Here is an 18489-nt window from a genome sequence, read left to right as displayed (position 1 = left end):
TAAATTTAGGCCTAATAGTATATTAATAATATAAAATATAAACTAATAAGTAATTAGAAAAATAGAAAATATATATTAATAACTATTTTAATTATAAATAGTATTATTATTAAATAGTAGCTATATATTTAATCTAAAGTTAGAGATTAAGCCTTATCTATATAGCCGGCTGTGTAATAAGCATGTGACACTAAATGTATAGCCGGCTGTGCAGGTATGAGTCCCTAATAAGTTGCCTATGAGAAGCAAGGCATTAGTCATGAGACCACAGAGTTCAATTTTAGTAATTAGAATTATGACAATGGCTAATGGTTGGATAGAAAGTCTAGACACTGGGAGCTATCCACATGGAACGAAGCATTTCGAGTATCACAACTACCAAACCGCAGGAGTTGATCATCAGACCTTTTTCTTCACCGACATATCCGGCAGCTATCCTTTTCTGCCACACCTTTCAGTGTGTGCCATTGATTGCTTTTCCCGCAAGCCATATCCCTGTGATGTCCCACAACGTTGAAATAAGAGAATCAGGCACCTCTTGCTGCTGAAGAAACCTCGTTAGCGTTACATGCTGCGTTGGTTACTCGCAGGCCCCAAACATCAAAGCTTCTCCCCGCCTGCAGCAAATCATCAACAGACACAAAGTAATGGCCCTTCATAGTGTCACGTGCTGACTGGTCTACTGGATCCATTCCCCGGGGTCCGTCCTGGAAGCTGCCGTTAGCGCTGCCCTGGACTTTTGAGGAGGAAGAGACGGGAGCACAGGCGAGGAGCGAAGTAAGGTAGAGCTTCAGCTGCGCCTCGTTGCCTCTGAATCTGTCATCATTCCGCTCTTTGAAGAATTCTGTTTTTATTTCTTCCTTCAAAAATAACAGAAGAATTCTAATAAATACTCGATTATCTTAACATCATCACTGATATTGTTACCAATGGTCAAAGACACTACCCCCGCAGAGGCTGGAGATGGAGAGCCCACTGCGGAACCCCAAGTCACCTACGCCTCAGGCCGTGTCGAGCATCAGGGCCAGAGCCAGGCTGATTCACCTCCCGATTTGAGGCTGATTCACTACAACGACGTCTATCACTTGGATCCTTCCAGTGCTGAGCCTGTAGGTGGCCTGCCAAGATTCATCAGCGTGTGCCGCGAGTACCAGGAAGGCGAGCAGTTCAGGAATCAGCCTAGAGCCCTGACGCTCTTTTCTGGAGATGTCTTCAACCCCAGCCTGGAGAGTACTGTGACCAAGGGTGAGTCTTGTGATCCAGGAAAGATGGCTCTTATTATTTATATCTAGATATTGACGATCCGATCTAGGTCAACACATGGTTCCCGTTCTTGATGTGATTGGAACGGACTGCTCTTGTGTAGGGGTGGGTAGGTCATACCACCCTTGACCGACTTGGTAACTAACCAGCCTCAAATCACAGAACCACGACTTCGATTTTGGTGTCAAGCAGTTTGAGCATCTCTCAAGTCAGAACAAGTTCCCTTGGCTGCTCGCAAACGTCATCGACCATGACATTGGTGGTGACACGCCTATTGGCCATGCCAAGAAGACACACATGATCACCACTTCGAATGGCATCAAGGTTGGCCTCATCGGCTTGGGTGAGAGAGAGTGGCTTGAGACCATCAACAGTCTACCGCCAAATCTGGAGTACAGATCCGCTACCGCTGTCGCCAAGGAGCTCGTCCCGAAGTTGAGGGAGGACGGTGCAGAGATCATCGTCTGTCTAAGCCACATGCGAGAACCCAATGACAACAAGTTGGCAGAACAGACGGGTGGACTCATCGACATCATCCTTGGCGGACACGACCATTTCTACGCCCACAGCCTCATCAATGGGACTCACGTGCTTCGATCTGGTACCGACTTCAAGAACCTGAGTTACATCGAGGCTCGTCGCAAGGAAGATGACCCTTCCAAGTGGGATTTTGACATCTGGCGAAGAGACATTGTTTCGTCTATCGAGGAAGACCCTTCAACACTAAAAAAGGTAGATGAACTCACTTCCAAACTCAACCAGTCACTGGCAAGGCCTATTGGATACACTGCTACACCTCTGGATGCTCGTTTCAGCACAGTTCGCCTTAAGGAGTCCAACATCGGAAACTTTGTGTGCGACGTCATGAGGCAGCATCATGGCGCTGATTGCACAATCATGGCATCTGGTACTATCCGTGGCGACCAGATCTACCCCCCAGGTCCAATTCGCATCAAGGATATTACGACCTGCTTTCCATTCGAGGATCCTGTCGTGTTGCTCAGGGTGACAGGTCAAGCTATCTTCGACGCCCTTGAGAACAGTGTGGCTATGTATCCTGCTCTCGAAGGTCGATTTCCCCAGGTTTCTAACATTCGATTCGAATTTGATCCCTCCCGACGTAGAGGGGAGAGAGTGTTGTGGGCGGAAATTGGTGGAAAGCCGTACGAGCCGGAGAAACTTTATGTGCTCTGCACCCGAGGATATATGGGACGAGGAAAGGGTAAGTTGAAGCTATACACTTGGGAAACAGAGAGCTGACAGCAACGGCAGATGGTTTCACCAGCTTGCTGGTCAAGTCTGAGGGTGGACAAGCGGAGGAGATCATCGAGGAAGAAAACGGCATTCTTATCTCGGCCATGTTGCGTCAGTACTTCATGGGCCTTTTGACAGTAGGACGATGGAAGAACCTTGCGCAACATTGGGTCAGGGTTGCCCAGAAATGCGAGACGCCCGTCTCACCCGTCCGAACTACCTTCAATACCGACTTCCCCAGCCTCGAATCCGTTGCAGAGAACCTACCCAAGGACAAACGCACCGAGAGTGTGACCAAGGACGCTAAAGACCCTTGGGGCAGGTTTCTCAAGCGCCGCTTCAGCATCAATATACAACCCCATGATGACAACGAAGCCAGCGACGAGGAACCTCATGGGAAGGAACGTGAGGAGGAAGAGTTTGAAGACCCTGACGGCGCGAGACTCGATTTTGAGATTCTCTTGATGCGCAAGTTCTTCGCAAAGTGGGCGCTCAAAGCAAAGGTCAAGACTAGTATCTGTGATCCTCTCAAAGAGGGCGAGTACACGGTTGATTGGACAACTTGCATTGCTCCGGTTGTCGACGGACGAATTATCATGACCGGAGCCTCTACACCAAAAAATTAGAAGGGACGTAATATGTAAACAACGGACGGGTCACCTGAGAGGAGACGTGGATTACGAATAGAACGGATCAAGAAATAAATAAAACCAGGCCTCAATTTTCAGCACCCCTCGTATCCATGTGTACCTAGGACAAAGTGCTGCAGCTATTAATATCGACCTACAGCCTCACATCAAGCCTCATCTGAGGCGGAATCTGCTGGGCAATCTTCATACTATGATGACTCTTGATGTCACATTGGATCGGCATTGCCGTTGAGCCTCAGCAACTCAATGGGACCTGAACTAAGGCGCTTTGAGTACCTTGATTCGATCAGATCTCGCTGTCGTAAATGACAAGCCGTAGCGCCTCTCTGCAGCCAATGTCTTGCGTAGCTATCGTGGAAATATGCAGGACACAAAACTATTCACCGTTACACTCGCTAAAGCTGCTGCATGGCTTGCTGCGAATAACTGCAATGCATAAACCAAGGACATCATATCACCTGAAGAATTGGCCTGATGTAATATAATATGTTGGTTTCCATTCCAGGAACATTGCGAATCAAGACATAGACACAAGCACTGAGAGATTGAATCAACCGGCATTGGAGGACTTGGACCTGTCGCCAAGACGCGGCCTGTGCCTGTTCAATCCTATCGGAAAGCTACCATAACAAGGATAGCATCAATTCGTCACTACTGTATGGAGCATGGCAGCTCGTATGTGACCCCTGATACCGCATCCATAGCCATGCCTGTTGTCAATCAAACTAGAGTCGAGAGAAGCTTCCTTAGCTTATGATCGCCTAAACTTTCATTCTACCGAGATCGTGTCTCAACCGTTTTACATCGACGTGGTATTCCGAGGCCTACAGATGCCAGAGATACAGTATCATATCTGTAAATCACATACGCCCGCAAGCGATATTGGCCAATTCAAGCCTCACTATAGATTACATGGAATCTTCAACTCACCGACTCTAGCCTCATCTGCAGAGCCAGAGTCAAGGCCAAGCCAGAGTTTGCCGCTTTGGATCATCGGCGTGGCTTACGGGAAGTTGGACGCCACTGCCCCGGCTCACCGGTCTTCCAGAAGCCGATCGACGCGATTGGGCACCTAAAAGTGACGTTGCTAACAAAGGACGAGAACAGAAAAAGAAATGAAGTTGTTTCTAACAGGTTCGTGGGGTACAGGGTATAGCCCTGTTCAGTATAGCGGCGGAGATGTTTTGCGAGGAAAAAGAAAGGAAAGGTAAAATCAGCAAGGGTTGAGATGAGGCAAGGAAGACGAAGCAAGGCTAAGGATTGCGTGTCGAGGATCACCATTCTTTTGTGGCTGTTGGCTTACGAGAAGTCATAGCATGTACATATGAAGACAGGGAAAAATAAGGGTCGTAATGAAGCTGTTGAGGCAAATGGCGACGTCACTTCAGCTTATAACCACGTCCAATCGCTGACTGTATCATGGCCAGCCTGCAAAGTAAACAAAGGGAACAGTAAATCATGAACGAACGAGGTTAACAATTCTAATTCTCACCTATCTCTTACACAATACCGGGATGCTGGTACGTGGCGTCGAATCTTTGTCACTAGTAAACTTACCAGACTTCGAATCCCTACTTCAGCTGTGCTCAACCGTACAATCAGAGTTCGACTTGTATGTACATATGTATGTCCAGTAGCTAACCAAGCTTAGGATTCACCTCCTCTGTAGATCCCTCCCAAGTGCCGAAGTTTCGAGCACTATCCCGTGACATTCCCCTCCTGCATCGAACCCTGTCTCGACTAAGGACTTCTCGACCTTGATTGCTTCTTAAGTTTGACTAGCCTAGCCTCTTCTGACCTCTCCTATCATCCGTCATGTTAGACGTCGGACCGGAAGACCGGGTGTTACCGAGTTATTTTCTGGCTGACTCCTACTAGCTGAAACCTTAGAACGAGGAGTCTCCTTGCATCGTGGTCCGGAATAGCTTCCTGTTGGGCCTTATGCTGGATGCCTTGGTGCACCCGGAGCTCCAATGCCCGAGCGAACGAGAAGCATAAGTCCGCCTTGACCTCCTGCTCGAGTCGTTCAACTAACGTTTCCTGTCCAACAACCCTTCTATGCTGTCCCTCCCAACCCTTCATCTCGACTCGACAATATCAACTTCGCCTCACATCGGATAGTCACCGGAAAACCCAATCACGACTTGGAAGAGACGACTCTGCTTCTTGTTGGGCTGCTCCGAGTTACACAGAAAAACGTCTCGGTGTACGGACGACGGAGTAAGTCCACAATTACGTCTATTGCCATATCGAGATAGAGTATCCGTTGGCAGCTCGGCCCGTACTGCATTAGTGCCCGGATTCAGGAGACGAATGTTTGACAACTTGAGGCCTTCTGCACATGCGTCCTATAGGCTACAGACTCTCACCGACCGGCCTACAGGATAGAGACGTTGCATTAGTGCCCGAAGTACAGGCTGCTTATAAGAGGCGAACGCAAAAAAAGGTATATAACATATGAGACTCTCCAATTTAATCCTTTCTGAGATGTTGACTTGGAGTGTTGAAGTTCACTATCGCGGGGCATTGGAAATAAGACTAGACTGTCTGAACTCCCTAACACTACTTAGTTGTATGCAAAAGCAAGACGCCATAGTAGAGGGGCCAAGAAAAAGCAATGTCTCCTTCCAAGACTCATCATATCGAGCCATGGAAACTCACGGCTTCTGAAGCTCTTGTGAAGATTCAGGCGGATGAGATTTCTGTTCAAGAATATGCCGGGTCTTTACTCGAAAGGATCAAGGCACGCGATGAAGACGTCAAAGCTTGGGCATACCTGGACGAGAAGAGGGTCATGCAGGAAGCAAGACTTCTAGATGAGATCCCTAAGAAAAATAGAGGACCTCTCCATGGACTTCCCATCGCCGTGAAGGATGTCATCTACACCAAAGGTTAGTTGGCGAAACTTGTATCCGACACTATGACCAGAGCTTACCATCGTGCAGACATGCCTACTCAGTTCAACTCGCCACTATATGATGGTCATTTCCCCGAGACAGATGCTGCTTCCGTACGAATCCTTCGTCATGCCGGTGCCCTCATCTTCGGTACGTTCAATATATGCTCTGCACACTTCCAACTAACAAGCTAGGTAAAACAACTACGACCGAGTTTGCTGCTATCCATGTCGGCCCCAAGACTCACAATCCTCATGACCCTCTACGTACTCCAGGCGGATCATCCAGCGGCTCTGGAGCTGCTGTTGCCGATTTCCAAGCCCCCATGGCCCTTGGGACACAGACAGGCGGATCCATGATCCGCCCTGCATCTTTCAATGGGATTTATGGGTTCAAGCCAACCTGGAACTCTGTATCCCGCGAAGGTCAGAAGATATATGCTCTGATGTACGACACTCTTGGATGGTATGGACGATGTGTCGAAGACCTGGTCCTTCTGGCCGACGTATTTGCTCTTCAAGATGACGAAGACGAAGATCGGTCTTTTCAAGGCATCGCGGGTGCTCGTTTCGCAATCTGTAAGACGAGCATCTGGCCCATGGCTGGTCCTGGAACCCAAGACGCTCTCGCCCGCGCTGCAGATCTTCTCAGATCCCATGGCGCAGAAGTACACGAGCTCAAGCTGCCTTCGGAATTCGACGATGTGCCAGAGTGGTATCGTATTGGGCTTCACACCGAGGGCCGTACCTCTTTCCTACCAGAGTATAGAGTTGGAAAGGACCAAATTGGCCAAGTCTTGATCGAGCACGTCGAGAACTCGGACAATTTCACTCGCAAGACGCAACTGATGGCTAGCGACAGCTTGGCTGCCATGAGGCCTGTCTTTGACTACATTGCCTCGGAGTATGCAGCTATTATCACGCCGAGTGTACCAGATGAGGCCCCCGTTGGTCTGGAGAGTACAGGAAGCCATGTTTTCTGTGCCATGTGGAGCGTAAGTGACAAACTACCAAGGTACGCATCTTACAATGACTAACGATCGTGCAGGGCCTTCATGTCCCAGTCCTGAATGTGCCAGGCTTCAAGGGTGACCACGGCATGCCCATCGGCCTCTCCCTCGTTGCACCGCGATACCGTGACCGTCATCTTCTGGATGTTGGCAAGGCGGTTGGTGAAATCTTCGAAGCTCAAGGCGGCTGGGAGACCAAGATTGAATAAGAAGAACATTGTAAGAGTAAGCTGTAAGGGATCAAGATTGAAAACGGACAACAGAACATAGAGGCCTATTGAGTGGCGCACGGAAATTACAGGTAGATTGAATCATACACATGACGCACATAGCTTGCAATACTTCTAGAGTGGATGTTGAATACTTTTTGTAGGATTTCCCACCAGGCTTCGAAGACTTAATCCACGTCCACAAGAGTCTATATCTCGCAGCCACCCTTCCCACCGAAATATGGACATTATTTGATCATTACATAATACCGACAGCGCCTGTTAACCTGGGCACAAAGTCTTTGCTGCCCGATACCCAACAATACAGCTCAATAACTGGGTTGAACTGTACAGACCCCAATAATACCTGGAAACGCACAGCTTATGTTGAAGCTCTATGACTAAGGAAAACGCCACGGTGAGTGGAAAAGGGGCTATGTACCCAGTTGAATATGATCAAAATGTGCCTTGTAAAAGACCCAAGTTATTCGTTTAGAACTCATTGCTTTACCGGCAGGAGCTTATCGATACAAGCGACAGCCTGTCGTTTGTGAGCAAGATGTAGTAAAGACTTATAAGCAGGCACTTACATCATCAGCTAGGATGCCTTGGTTTCGGAGATAATGGCCCATTCCCTTGACGAGCTCGAGTTGCTCATCGGGGTTGAGGCTGGTGATTGCGGTCTCCAGAACGCTGCCAAGGCTGACCTTGTGGATGGCAATGAATGTGTGGAAGTACATGTAAGCGAAGAAACCCATGATGAACTGACAGTCCATGCGGTCAGTGATACCTCCGTGTCCGGGGATAGAGTCGCCAAAGTCCTTGATCTTGAAAGTGCGCTTGAGACCTGAAGCAAAGAACCCGCCAAAGGGAGCGATAAGAGAGGCAAAGGTAGCCAAGTTGAGGGCATGGATCTGCATGGGAGCAATAGTAACGGAGAAGTTCGCAGTATCGGGGAGGAAGAATAGCTCGGGTAGCTCGTAGGTCTTGGGAAGGAAGACCGGGTTGGGATCACACTTAAGACCAGTGAAGATGTTGGCGCCCAAGTCGTTAACAGGGCAGATGAAGTACTTTGATCGCATCATGATGCTAGAGAGGAGCATGGCGAAAATGATGGTCATAATCCAAGCACCGACAAAGCCCTCGACGGTCTTCTTGGGAGACAGCTTGATGAGTTGAGTGCGTCCGAAGAGGATACCGCAGATGTAAGCAAAGATATCGTTGGTGATGACCAGGGCAGCGGGCAAGAAGAACCAGATCATGCCCTCAAAGACATTGTTCATGATGAAATGGGCTTGAACCACAATGAGGTATAGAGCCATGTGCGTCCAGGCAAAGTTGGTGAACTGGAACTTATAGTGTCCAGCCTGGAGAGATGTGACAAAGAAAACGAAGCCTAAGCGCAATTAGTCTGGAAAGTCCAGCCTAGGTAGCAAGTTTCTTACCGAACACATAGAGAATGAAGCTGATGAAGCGGTGGTGAGTGGCCAGAGGTAGCAGGACCTTGTCAACCAGAATGATATGCTTGAAGTAGTAGATGACCGTCTCGCCATATAGGAAGTACATGGTAGTCGCCAGCCAGTACCAGTTGAGACTCTTAGTAGATCGCAGGGAGCGGGCGCGGCTGGGAACATTGGCAATGGCGATGACTTCTTTGAAGGAGACGATCTGGATAGCGGTGATGATACAGATGATGTAGATGTGGCCCATGAAGAGCGCGGCGAAGAAGAGCGCAAACATGACAAAGGTCCAGAAAGTGCGCGTTATGAAGTTGGCCTTTTTCTTTTCGTACTCGGCTTGCTTTTCGCTAACTGCGGACTGCTTCTGTGAGGGCTGTTAGCTAAAACGTGGCATTCCTCGGCAATGCCCCAAGCCAAACAGTAGATTTTGAGGTGAGGCCCTGCCGCTTCCTTGGAGTCTGCTTACCTCGTCGACTGTTTCCAGCTGTCCCGAGGATTGGGACTTGAGCTTGGTGGGAGAGCCACCATCCTCGCTGCTGAAGCTTGATCTTCGTCCATCAGAGCCGTTGCGATTGGGGAACCTAACCCCTCTCTTCGGACGAGCCATTTCTGTTGATATTTGGTATTTGAATGCGCTGAAGACGGCGCTGTAGGGTTTTATTGTTGATTGTTGCCAAGAAGGTCGGCAATGAGGTTGTCGTCGGCTGACGAATGGGGGTTATGCTCGAGTCGCTGACGCGATTGCAGCTCCAAGTGCAGCTGTGGTGAAGAAGACAGTTGTCTGTTTCCGAAAATTTGCTCCAAGCGACCTGTGACGTCGTTGCGCAGACCTGGGTCAAGTTCGTGGGTTACGGGGTCAGGAGTCGACAATTCGCTTCGTGTTGAAATAAATAAATCGTCACGATTAGAAGCAGCTGAGCCAGGCCAAACACAAAATTCTGCCCGGGGGAGAAGTGCTTCTGAGGAGCGAAAAACGGGGCGAGGTTGAGTGGGCAAAAGAGCTCACTTGTCGCGATAGTTGTGACAATGTTGGAAGAACAGGAAATGGTGGTTTGAAAAGTCAAGCCGTTTCTAGCCCCGGTCTGCAGCTCAGCCTAGCAGAGCATGGCATAGCACAGCACTCTAAAAGTGGGTGGTAAATTGGGTGCCGTATTACGCAGTGACGCTGCCTCTGGCTCTGCCAAGTAGACTACAGACGAGCTACAGCACCTCCTACGCAATGCAGACCAACAACATGATCAAATCTGACCCCGAAATTCCCTTGAGGGACCAATCGAGTCCCTGAACGACCACCCGGCCATTGCGGCTGTGGCTTGACGTGTTCCGGCCTTTCCAGCGGGTTTCCACCGTCTCTCCTGGTCGTTGGGCCTAAGAGTTGGGTGTTATCTAAATTGCGTCAAGGGAGCGGGCAACGGACTCTTAGAAACAGCCGAGTAAGGTAACATCCTAATGTATATCCGGGCTGCCTCTTTTGCTTGGGTATGGGCTTCGTAGACTCAGCAGCAAATGCCCATTGCTATCTACTCCATATTGACGACTGGGAAATTGAGAGCTGCCCCAGACGCAGGGGCTTATTAGTTGTGGGACAAACCCCCGTCTCTTGGGATCCATTTTATAGATCTGTTGAGATTCGTCCCATGTCGGTAATTTTTGAGCAACAAGAAGCCCTAACAAAGACAATATGTAATCGCGTGGTAGAAACGCTAAGAACAAGCCCGTAATATCCGCGGGCACCTAAACCTCCACTAAAGCTACTATGTAACTTAACTCGTGTCGCTCTCTATCTTATACGTGTGTCTCAGTCTGCAACTTCTTTACAAGCATATAGCCCATGGCCGCGAGAGCAGAATACTAAGTTTTTTTTGTTTGCTGTGTATTCATCAGGGTCCAAGGGACTGGCTGGGAGCTTGACCAGGTCAATGACGCACTTGGCTCTTCACATGCTCAAAAATCATACTCCGCAATACTGCGCCTCACTTGCCCAGATCGTGGCTGCATCAAACAGCAGCCACAGTTTCTGTCTGCATATTTTCCACGTGACCTCGCGACGCGTTTCTAGATCCTCTCTATCCCAGTACACGAAACCGTGATCAAGGATGTTCGAGATACGCCAACAATAACAAGCTCTGTATCTTTGTTCAATGGATCTCTCCTCTGATATGAAAACAGTCATCCAAGATGGACCTCGACGACGAGTTCTCCGATGACGGCTTCGACGACATCCCCGCCAATGCCCTCCAGGAACTCGAGGATAATGCAATACAACTCACGCAAGCCCAAGCCCAGTCGAAGCCATTGACACAGCGCCCACGCATCGAATCCCCGGAAATTGTCTGGATAGAAGACGATGACCTCGATACGACCGAAGTGACAAATGATGCCGGTGTTCCTATTGGGAGGCCAGTTGTAGATGGGAATCTCCAACAAAACCAGCCATCTCAAAGCTACTACTTAGACTCTCGACGCTCAGTCCCGCCCCCGAATCCGCGATGGAACCCTGTTGTCGAACCTGCCAAGCGGCGGCCCATGGGCCAGACCACTCAACAGCCTTACAATGCTGGACCCCCTCACCAGCCTATGTACACCTCTCAGCAGTTCCAGACCCAGAGCTCCAACTTCGTTCGTGCTCAACCAAGCCAATTCGCTCGGCCGGCTGTGCCGCAAAACAGACCAGGAGCCTCTCAGCAGTCCCAGAATCAACCTGGAGATATCTTGTCAGCACTACAGCAGCGAGTCCGAGCCCTCGAGGATCAACTCAAAGCAGCTCTGGGAGAAGCCTCGATTGTCCGATCCAATTTTGTGAAATCGAATGAAGAGCACGCTGCAGAGGTTGCTCGTCTGAACAAAATAAATGCAGAACAACTGGCTAAACAGGAAAGGATTGCTGAGGCAGCTGTTGCTGCTGAACAAAACGCCAATACGGAACTTCAATTTCTACAGCGTGACATGAGGGAGGTCAGTGATCGAGTTCGCCGCAAGGAACCTGCTGTAGGAACTTCGGCAGGAGTAACGACTCCCAAAAAAGCAAACAAGTCGTGGGTTGCGGATGGCTTCGATGAGATGGATATTGTTGTAAGTCCAAGTAAGGGCCAAGGACGCAGCAGAAATCCTGGCTCAGTGGCCTTACACGTCGGCGAGAGAACACCCAGCAAAGGAAAAAGGAAACGGCCGACTGTTGATAGCCCTATCATGGCATTGGAAACTCACACCGACAGTTTCGCCAGTAGTATTGGGAAACCAGAGGCACCAGCACAACAACCGCCGCTTGTGGTGGCGCCACCACCGGCCGTCCTTTTTGAGGTTTGTCTGGTCTGTCTTAGTTGGTTGGTACTATGCTTATCGTATCTAGTTTCTACCACTTGTGCTCGATCATGGAGCCCCTCGCCCAACGCTAGATACCTTGTCTCGCTTTTCCTTCAAAGATGACAAAGAGACCTCGCTTTCCGCCATCATATTTCAAAAAATACCACTGATGGGAAGTCCTGATCGACCGATGCAGCTACTTGTGGACTTTGCAAATCTCATGGTCAACATGTGGAATCGTTGTCATGAGGAGCAGCTCTGGGAGCCTATCAAGTATTTGCTCTCCATCATCTCATTCATCTTTTCACTCCACGCATCAGAAGTCGTTCCTTTCGTTTTGCCGAATCTGACGCCTCCTGCGCAAGCCACAATCTGCACTTTGGCCGAATGGCAGCACCGCATACGTGAAGGCGAACGACGGCTGAAGAATGATGACTTTCAGTCAATGAAGGAACATATCAAGATCGTTGATATTTTGTCAGTCTTGTATACGAGCGCTTTAGCTTGTTCCACTGCAATGGATATGACGGAAGATGAAATTAAGCCCAAGTCGACAGTCTTTTGGCGATGCATAAAACCCGACATGGTCTACAAACTTCTGAGCCCAAAGCAAGAGCTTTCCGATATCTTGGGTATGCTCGAGCTTCTGACAACATCTGCACTCTCAGACTCAATAGGTCCGATTATAGACGACGAAGATTCTCATGTCGCTAGTCATGTCATCAACCATGTTACAAACAAGCTTACGGATTACCACCCATCAGTAACTACCCGCCATGAGAAATCTGCGTTATGCTTGGCTGCTTTGCGGACGCTCATCGCCTTTTCACGCCATCCTTTTGGCGCTAAGGAGCTTGCGTCTCATAGTCTAGCTCTCCCTCGCCTTGTGGCCTGCCTCAGCATGTCCATAGACGAGCTGTACGACCAACCTATCCCTTTCAACATCTTACCACAAACGTCCGAGACCAAGAATATACGGCAGGGGTCGACTACGACGTCGTACTCGGCCGGCTTATATCGGATCATCTCACAATGCGTCTTCTTGATACATGCTTTAGTGACAGGTCCCGATACCGCCAATCTCGCAGACATTAGCGAGAAGCTCTCAATGGCTCATGGGGGAAGCCAAAGGTATCTTCTCGCTTTAGGAAGACTTGCTTTTGCCGAAGAAGACTTAGTGATGGAGGCAGGGATCGATGGAGAGACAGTTGAGGCAGCGCATGAGTTGCTCGAACTGGAGGTGACGCCGGATGAGGGCGAGGTAGTGAATGAAGCATTTGGGGGCTAAAATTGGTGGGATCTTCGTTCTCGGCGTTTTGATGGATAATGGACTTGATCTTGGCACTATGATTACACATCAAAGACAATTATGTGCAGTTGCCTGGCGTTGAGGGTAGATAATAGATGAGATACCACAAGGTAGTCACACTTCAGACGGCGTTGAAAATTGCTATACGACTTTTGGGTAGACAGAAATCGATGTTGAATGACCAAGACTACTAATTATGTTTTGTACAAATCGCAGTGGCGTCAAATGTTCCCCTAAGTACCTCCAGACCCCCATTCTCGCGAGTTTCGGCTCTAACCATTGTAAGAGACGTGGACGTGGTCCCTAAAGGTTCGTTAGCCTATTTGACCTCGCTGTTGATGCAGTAGCTACTTACCAATGGTTCTGAGTCAAGTCGCCGCGATCTTCCATGGTTCGCCAGTTCTCCCAGTTCTTCTCGGTGTTGTCGACAGAGGTAGTCCAGATCTTCTGACCCCAAATGACATACTTGAGGTTGAGAGTGTTGCGGTTCCTCATGCACCACTCAGCGATCTCTTTTCCAGAAAGGGTAGCAGACTGTGTTCCATCAGTATTCAGCGTTTTGGTCTAGAAGATGATCGAAATGAACACTTACACCACCGGCATCAGAACACATGAAGTCAGTTGCAAGGCCACAGCAATGGTCGGAAGATCCAGGACAAGAGCAGTCTCTCTTGCATCCAATTTCCCTGATCCTGCCAGGAAACTGATTCACCACCACCTTGGCAGCGTCGACAGAAACTTGCTTGCAAGCACCGACAGCTGGGATCGTGGGAGCAGAATATCCTCCGAAGCCTGTGGCAGCGGAAGAGCAGCATTTCATTTGCGCAGGTCCAGGGCACTGGTTGCTAGCTGAGGTGCCCGCGCAATCAGAGCTCCAGCGGCAGTTTCCTGAAGAACATGTTGGCTTAGAGCAGCATTTGATGTTAGCAGCGTCTGCAGGGCATGCACCAGAGATGGCGGTGCCGCCGGCAGAGGTGCAAGACGCTTCAGTGATGCATACACCTGCTCGACCGCTGGGCCCGTAACAAGGCTCGTTGGTAGCGCAGAGGGAATGGGAGGATAGGAGGAGGGTGAAGAACACGGATAGAGTTGAAGAGTACATTTTGATGGTTCTAGGGGCTGGAGTGGTTATGGGACTTTGGTTGAAGAAACGGGGGGAGCGAGGTCTTGATTTCTTCTACCTGTGGCTATCTTATATAGTTTTCACGTACTTCTAATGTTCTAGTAGTATGGTATAAGATCGACATTCGTCCCACGCACTGCCTTGAGGAGTTGACTTAGATTTCGAGTTGATCATGATCGTGCAACACCGGGGCAAGTTCAACATGTCATGCCACTCTTTTCAGCTCTGCATGCATATTTCTTGTAAGTGCGACATACGAACTTGAAACTTGCCAGTGATCTTCTTCAGCTCTTCTTGATTAGACATCAAAAGGGGGCATGCCACCCTGGCGATCATGGGGATAACCGTTGATGATCATGCTTGGCGTCTTCGGTCCGTCGCGGCTTCAGGCGTTGGTTGTACGGGTTGGAAGGCACATGAGTCAAATTTTGGGTGTATAAGTTCTGTTGAAACACTTATCGCCTTTGTACCGAGTCTAACTCTCGGGAGATGAATCCCAGACCAATCGGTTAAGTGTACTGGCCCTTGACAGCGAACCAGGTCTCTATCTATCCGTAAATTTACGGAAGTGAGGATAATCCCTGCATGATGTGACTTGAAGAATCATTGAACAGGAATGCTTGTCGACGATGCGTCGGTGGCTTGTTTTATCTTGACAACGGCGTACAAGAAAGACGGAGGTTTGACCGGCTTAAGCTTAGATATAACCGTGAGCATGGGCTGAGGAAACAATTGGAGGGGAGATAAAGGCATCTTAGGCGAGAGTCGGGGCCAAGAAATGCTGATTGGCTACCTTGGGTAGAGTGCATGACGATCTCTGCGAAACCAGCGTCTTCCCACCTTCCTAGAAAGTGTAGATGTTTCAGACAAAAAAGTGTCAATGACGTCGTGTCGTCCAGTGTCGCTGAAATCTCCAATACAGGTACGTACCTTAGGTACCTAAGTAGGTAAGGTAGACAGGACGGGAAGGGAGATGGAAGCGGAGACTCCGCAATTCCCTTCCCCTTCTCGTAACTCGTCTTGTTCCTTCTAGGAGTGCAGTGGCAGTTATCATCTCAACAACAACAATCCCGTTTCCTTATTGGCGGCCACCGTTTGTGATTATCTATGGCTCTCGATGTTCGGCATTTTCACTTGATGGACAGACGAAGCAAGCAGACATCAAAGCCCCTTGGGAGGACCTGACTACAGTAGTACCTTAGAACCTATATAAAATATAGGTACTTTGGGGCAAGTACGCAACAAATCCAATGTCAACGTTCATCCACTCTCACGCCAAAACTAAATCACACTCTGTCCCTTCTTTTCTTCGCTTTCGCCGCCTTCGGAGCCTGCAAGTCCTTCACCAGCCTCCATCGAATCAGTTCTTCGAGGCTCCTCGCTGTCCAAAAGAACATTTGGAGCATACGGCAGCTTGCCCTCCTCGCGTCGGTCCGGTGGGATAATCGTGTTGTACCAGCGAGGTACAAGGACTCCCAGCCCAATCAGTACCAAGCAGATATGGGCAAGACCGAAGCCAAGAATGTGTAGGGGATCATCACGGAGCTCGTAAAAAGCGGGATAGGCAAAGCCGTAGATAATGGCGAGCACAGGCGCCGAGATGAAGCGTAGGAGGATTGGCCAAAAGGCGGGAATACTCCAGTTCTTTCCGGTTGCGACAATCACATTGAGATCTCGTCGAAGCTGCTGGCCCTGATGAGCTCTGTTAGTAACTACACACAGCAAGCCGGATGGAAGAACTTACAGAGTAAAAGGCCATGTACCAGAACCGTGTTATGAAGACATTGTCCAAGAGCTTTGACATCGCAGGACTTTTGCCGATGGATCGGCGAACAAACCCTTTATCCTCGGTAAAGGTCAAGGCAGGCGGACGTTCGTCTGGAATATTGCCAATTACACACGAGACGATCGAGCAGATGATGAAGATACCGAAGCCAACTCCAGCACCCGCTTCAGCTTGAACCGCATGGGCAACAGCAACTCCAAGAACCATGCCCCCAAAGTATCCAAAGTTCCAAATGAAAAAGGCTGGCTTTCCTACCTGTCCTGCAACATCTCTCCAACGGTAGAAAGTCGTGGAGAATGCACATTCGCCAAACACAACAAACACTAGAGCAACATCATTGATCCAACGGTCAACTCCAGTGAGAAGAGCATATCCGAACTGGGTGCAGAAAGGGAGTGAAATAAGGAATGAGAAAATCACAAGACCTGTGACTACCCACTCGCGACGAACTTTGGGTTTGGTATCCATGACAAGGGTTACCACGGCATCCACCATAGCAAATGCAGAGCTATAACCCAGGACCACCAGGGTGAAGAAGAGTGCAAAGGCCCAGAACGACGATCCAGGAAGCTGGGTGATAGCTGTGGGGAGCGTCAAGAATCCAATGGTAAATGCACCAATTCGCTCGCCGGGAACAGGCATCATATCCAGGTATCCAACGACTCCGAACGCAGCAAACGCGGCGAATCCCTCAAAGAGGACATTGCTGCCAACAATGAGACACGAGTCCATAACAGCATTGGCATGCTTCTGATTGTAAGAGGCATAAGAACTGAAATAGCCAAACCCGACACCAGTTGAGAAGAAGACCTGACCAGCTGCAGTCTGCCAGATGTCGCCAGATGCCAGTTTCTCGCCGTTCCACTCACCAAAATACAGCTTTACACCGCGACCAGCGTTTGGAAGCGAAACCGACCGACCGACAAGAATGATAGTCAAGACAACAGGGAGACCCATGGTGAAGTAGACAACACGACCTGTCTGGCCGATACCGCGGAAGATGGAGATCCATACGAGGAACCAAACGAATGCAGTCCATCCAACAGTCTCTCCAATAAGGGCAGTACCGGGATATTTGACGTAGTCTGTAACACCACTCGACGTCTTGTTACCGGGAATCGCATCGACATTCTGCACTACGTCTTCGTAGTAGTATTCCTCAGCACGTCCCTCCCACGGCAGAGGATTCTGGAACGAGTTCCGGAAGTATATCATGATCCAGGATAGATTTACGACGAAGTATGGACTGACCATAAAGCCGATGTATAAGAGACTGAAGCCCAGACCTTTGAGACGGTGGTTGATGTTGTTGAAAGCGACGACAGACCCTCCGCGGTACGCTTGACCAATGCTGACTTCGAGAATCAAGGCCGGGATGGCAATCAGGAAAACACACATGAGATATGGAATAAACCATTGGAGGCCGTTGTTGTTGTACACCTGTGAAGGGTACCGAATAAGGTTCCCCATACCGGCACAGCCTCCCATGGCCGCAAGTAAGAAGGAAGCCCTCGAATTCCATTGATCACGGCCATCTTCAGATGTAGATGGTGGAGGTGAGAGCTTCTGACCGATCTTTTTGAGAATTGGTGGGATCGCCATGATGAAGTGACAAGTTCGAGGGCGAGGAGGAGAGGAAGCTGTTCGGCTGAGTCGTCTTGAACATTAAGTTTCGGTAGTCATGGGGTGAGAGTTCCACAAGGAGGTGAACTTTTCACATAAGAAAACTCAGAGACCTTGATTCCACTAAAACGTCAAGAAACCCGAGACTCTGGGACAGTTTATTTCACAAGAGAAGGATCCACGCGCGGACGAGCCATCTTTTATTGCAGAGGCTTCCTCTTTAAAATCAGGGACGAGCCAAGAGTCTACAATTTCACAAGGACTATCAGAGGATCGCCTCAGTCCCCCCCAAGACGGGGGGCTGTTGGATTTGATAAGCTTCCGGGGACAAGATCGACTTGGCCGACTCCATTGAAACGCTTGGTTTCGTATGACAAGAAACGAGTCTGTGAACAAGACTCCGTTGCCAAGCTGCCCAGAGACTTGGCGCGTTGGGGCCCCGGCCATGAGAGGATGATTCTGACCTTGTGTCTCTGCTGGAAGACGATAACCAGCAGCAGACGAAAATTAGAAATTCTTGACTGTACATAATTTTTTTCCTTGTCAGGTGAGGTTGACAGATTGCTAAAGTTGACTGTTGCTGGACGAGGTTAAAATTAAGCA

At 49.3% G+C, this 18489-nt stretch overlaps 6 protein-coding genes across 6 annotated transcripts; 3 read left to right on the top strand and 3 right to left on the bottom strand.

Annotated features, from left to right (window-relative positions):
* Window positions 1–929: 929 nt before the first annotated feature.
* Window positions 930–3143, top strand: FSUBG_13831 (5'-nucleotidase precursor; the record flags this gene model as incomplete). The annotated part of the gene is made up of 4 exons (XM_036678764.1): window positions 930–1245; window positions 1313–1368; window positions 1426–2485; window positions 2536–3143. 4 exons carry the CDS (start codon window positions 930–932, stop codon window positions 3141–3143), a joined length of 2040 nt encoding a protein of 679 aa, XP_036530710.1.
* Window positions 3144–5784: 2641 nt separating this feature from the next.
* FSUBG_13830 (amidase) lies at window positions 5785–7282 on the top strand (the record flags this gene model as incomplete). The annotated part of the gene is made up of 4 exons (XM_036678763.1): window positions 5785–6058; window positions 6113–6214; window positions 6259–7058; window positions 7112–7282. The coding sequence occupies 4 exons, from the start codon at window positions 5785–5787 to the stop codon at window positions 7280–7282; spliced, it is 1347 nt and encodes a 448-aa protein (XP_036530709.1).
* Window positions 7283–7781: 499 nt separating this feature from the next.
* On the bottom strand, window positions 7782–9349 carry FSUBG_13829 (phosphatidate cytidylyltransferase; the record flags this gene model as incomplete). The annotated part of the gene is made up of 4 exons (XM_036678761.1): window positions 7782–7823; window positions 7873–8678; window positions 8728–9106; window positions 9209–9349. The coding sequence occupies 4 exons, from the start codon at window positions 9347–9349 to the stop codon at window positions 7782–7784; spliced, it is 1368 nt and encodes a 455-aa protein (XP_036530708.1).
* A 1571-nt stretch (window positions 9350–10920) lies between these two features.
* Window positions 10921–13333, top strand: FSUBG_13828 (uvs-3-like protein; the record flags this gene model as incomplete). The annotated part of the gene is made up of 2 exons (XM_036678760.1): window positions 10921–12042; window positions 12092–13333. 2 exons carry the CDS (start codon window positions 10921–10923, stop codon window positions 13331–13333), a joined length of 2364 nt encoding a protein of 787 aa, XP_036530707.1.
* A 293-nt stretch (window positions 13334–13626) lies between these two features.
* On the bottom strand, window positions 13627–14456 carry FSUBG_13827 (d-alanyl-d-alanine carboxypeptidase; the record flags this gene model as incomplete). The annotated part of the gene is made up of 3 exons (XM_036678759.1): window positions 13627–13657; window positions 13710–13888; window positions 13947–14456. The coding sequence occupies 3 exons, from the start codon at window positions 14454–14456 to the stop codon at window positions 13627–13629; spliced, it is 720 nt and encodes a 239-aa protein (XP_036530706.1).
* A 1302-nt stretch (window positions 14457–15758) lies between these two features.
* FSUBG_13826 (Sodium and chloride-dependent GABA transporter 1) lies at window positions 15759–17865 on the bottom strand (the record flags this gene model as incomplete). Its single annotated transcript, XM_036678758.1, has 2 exons — window positions 15759–16169; window positions 16222–17865. The coding sequence occupies 2 exons, from the start codon at window positions 17863–17865 to the stop codon at window positions 15759–15761; spliced, it is 2055 nt and encodes a 684-aa protein (XP_036530705.1).
* Between the last annotated feature and the right edge of the window lie 624 nt (window positions 17866–18489).

Source organism: Fusarium subglutinans, assembly GCF_013396075.1.
Source record: "Fusarium subglutinans strain NRRL 66333 chromosome Unknown NRRL66333_c0000404, whole genome shotgun sequence".
NCBI classification, from domain to species: Eukaryota; Fungi; Ascomycota; class Sordariomycetes; order Hypocreales; family Nectriaceae; genus Fusarium; species Fusarium subglutinans.
This window is presented reverse-complemented; position numbering and strand designations above follow the sequence as displayed.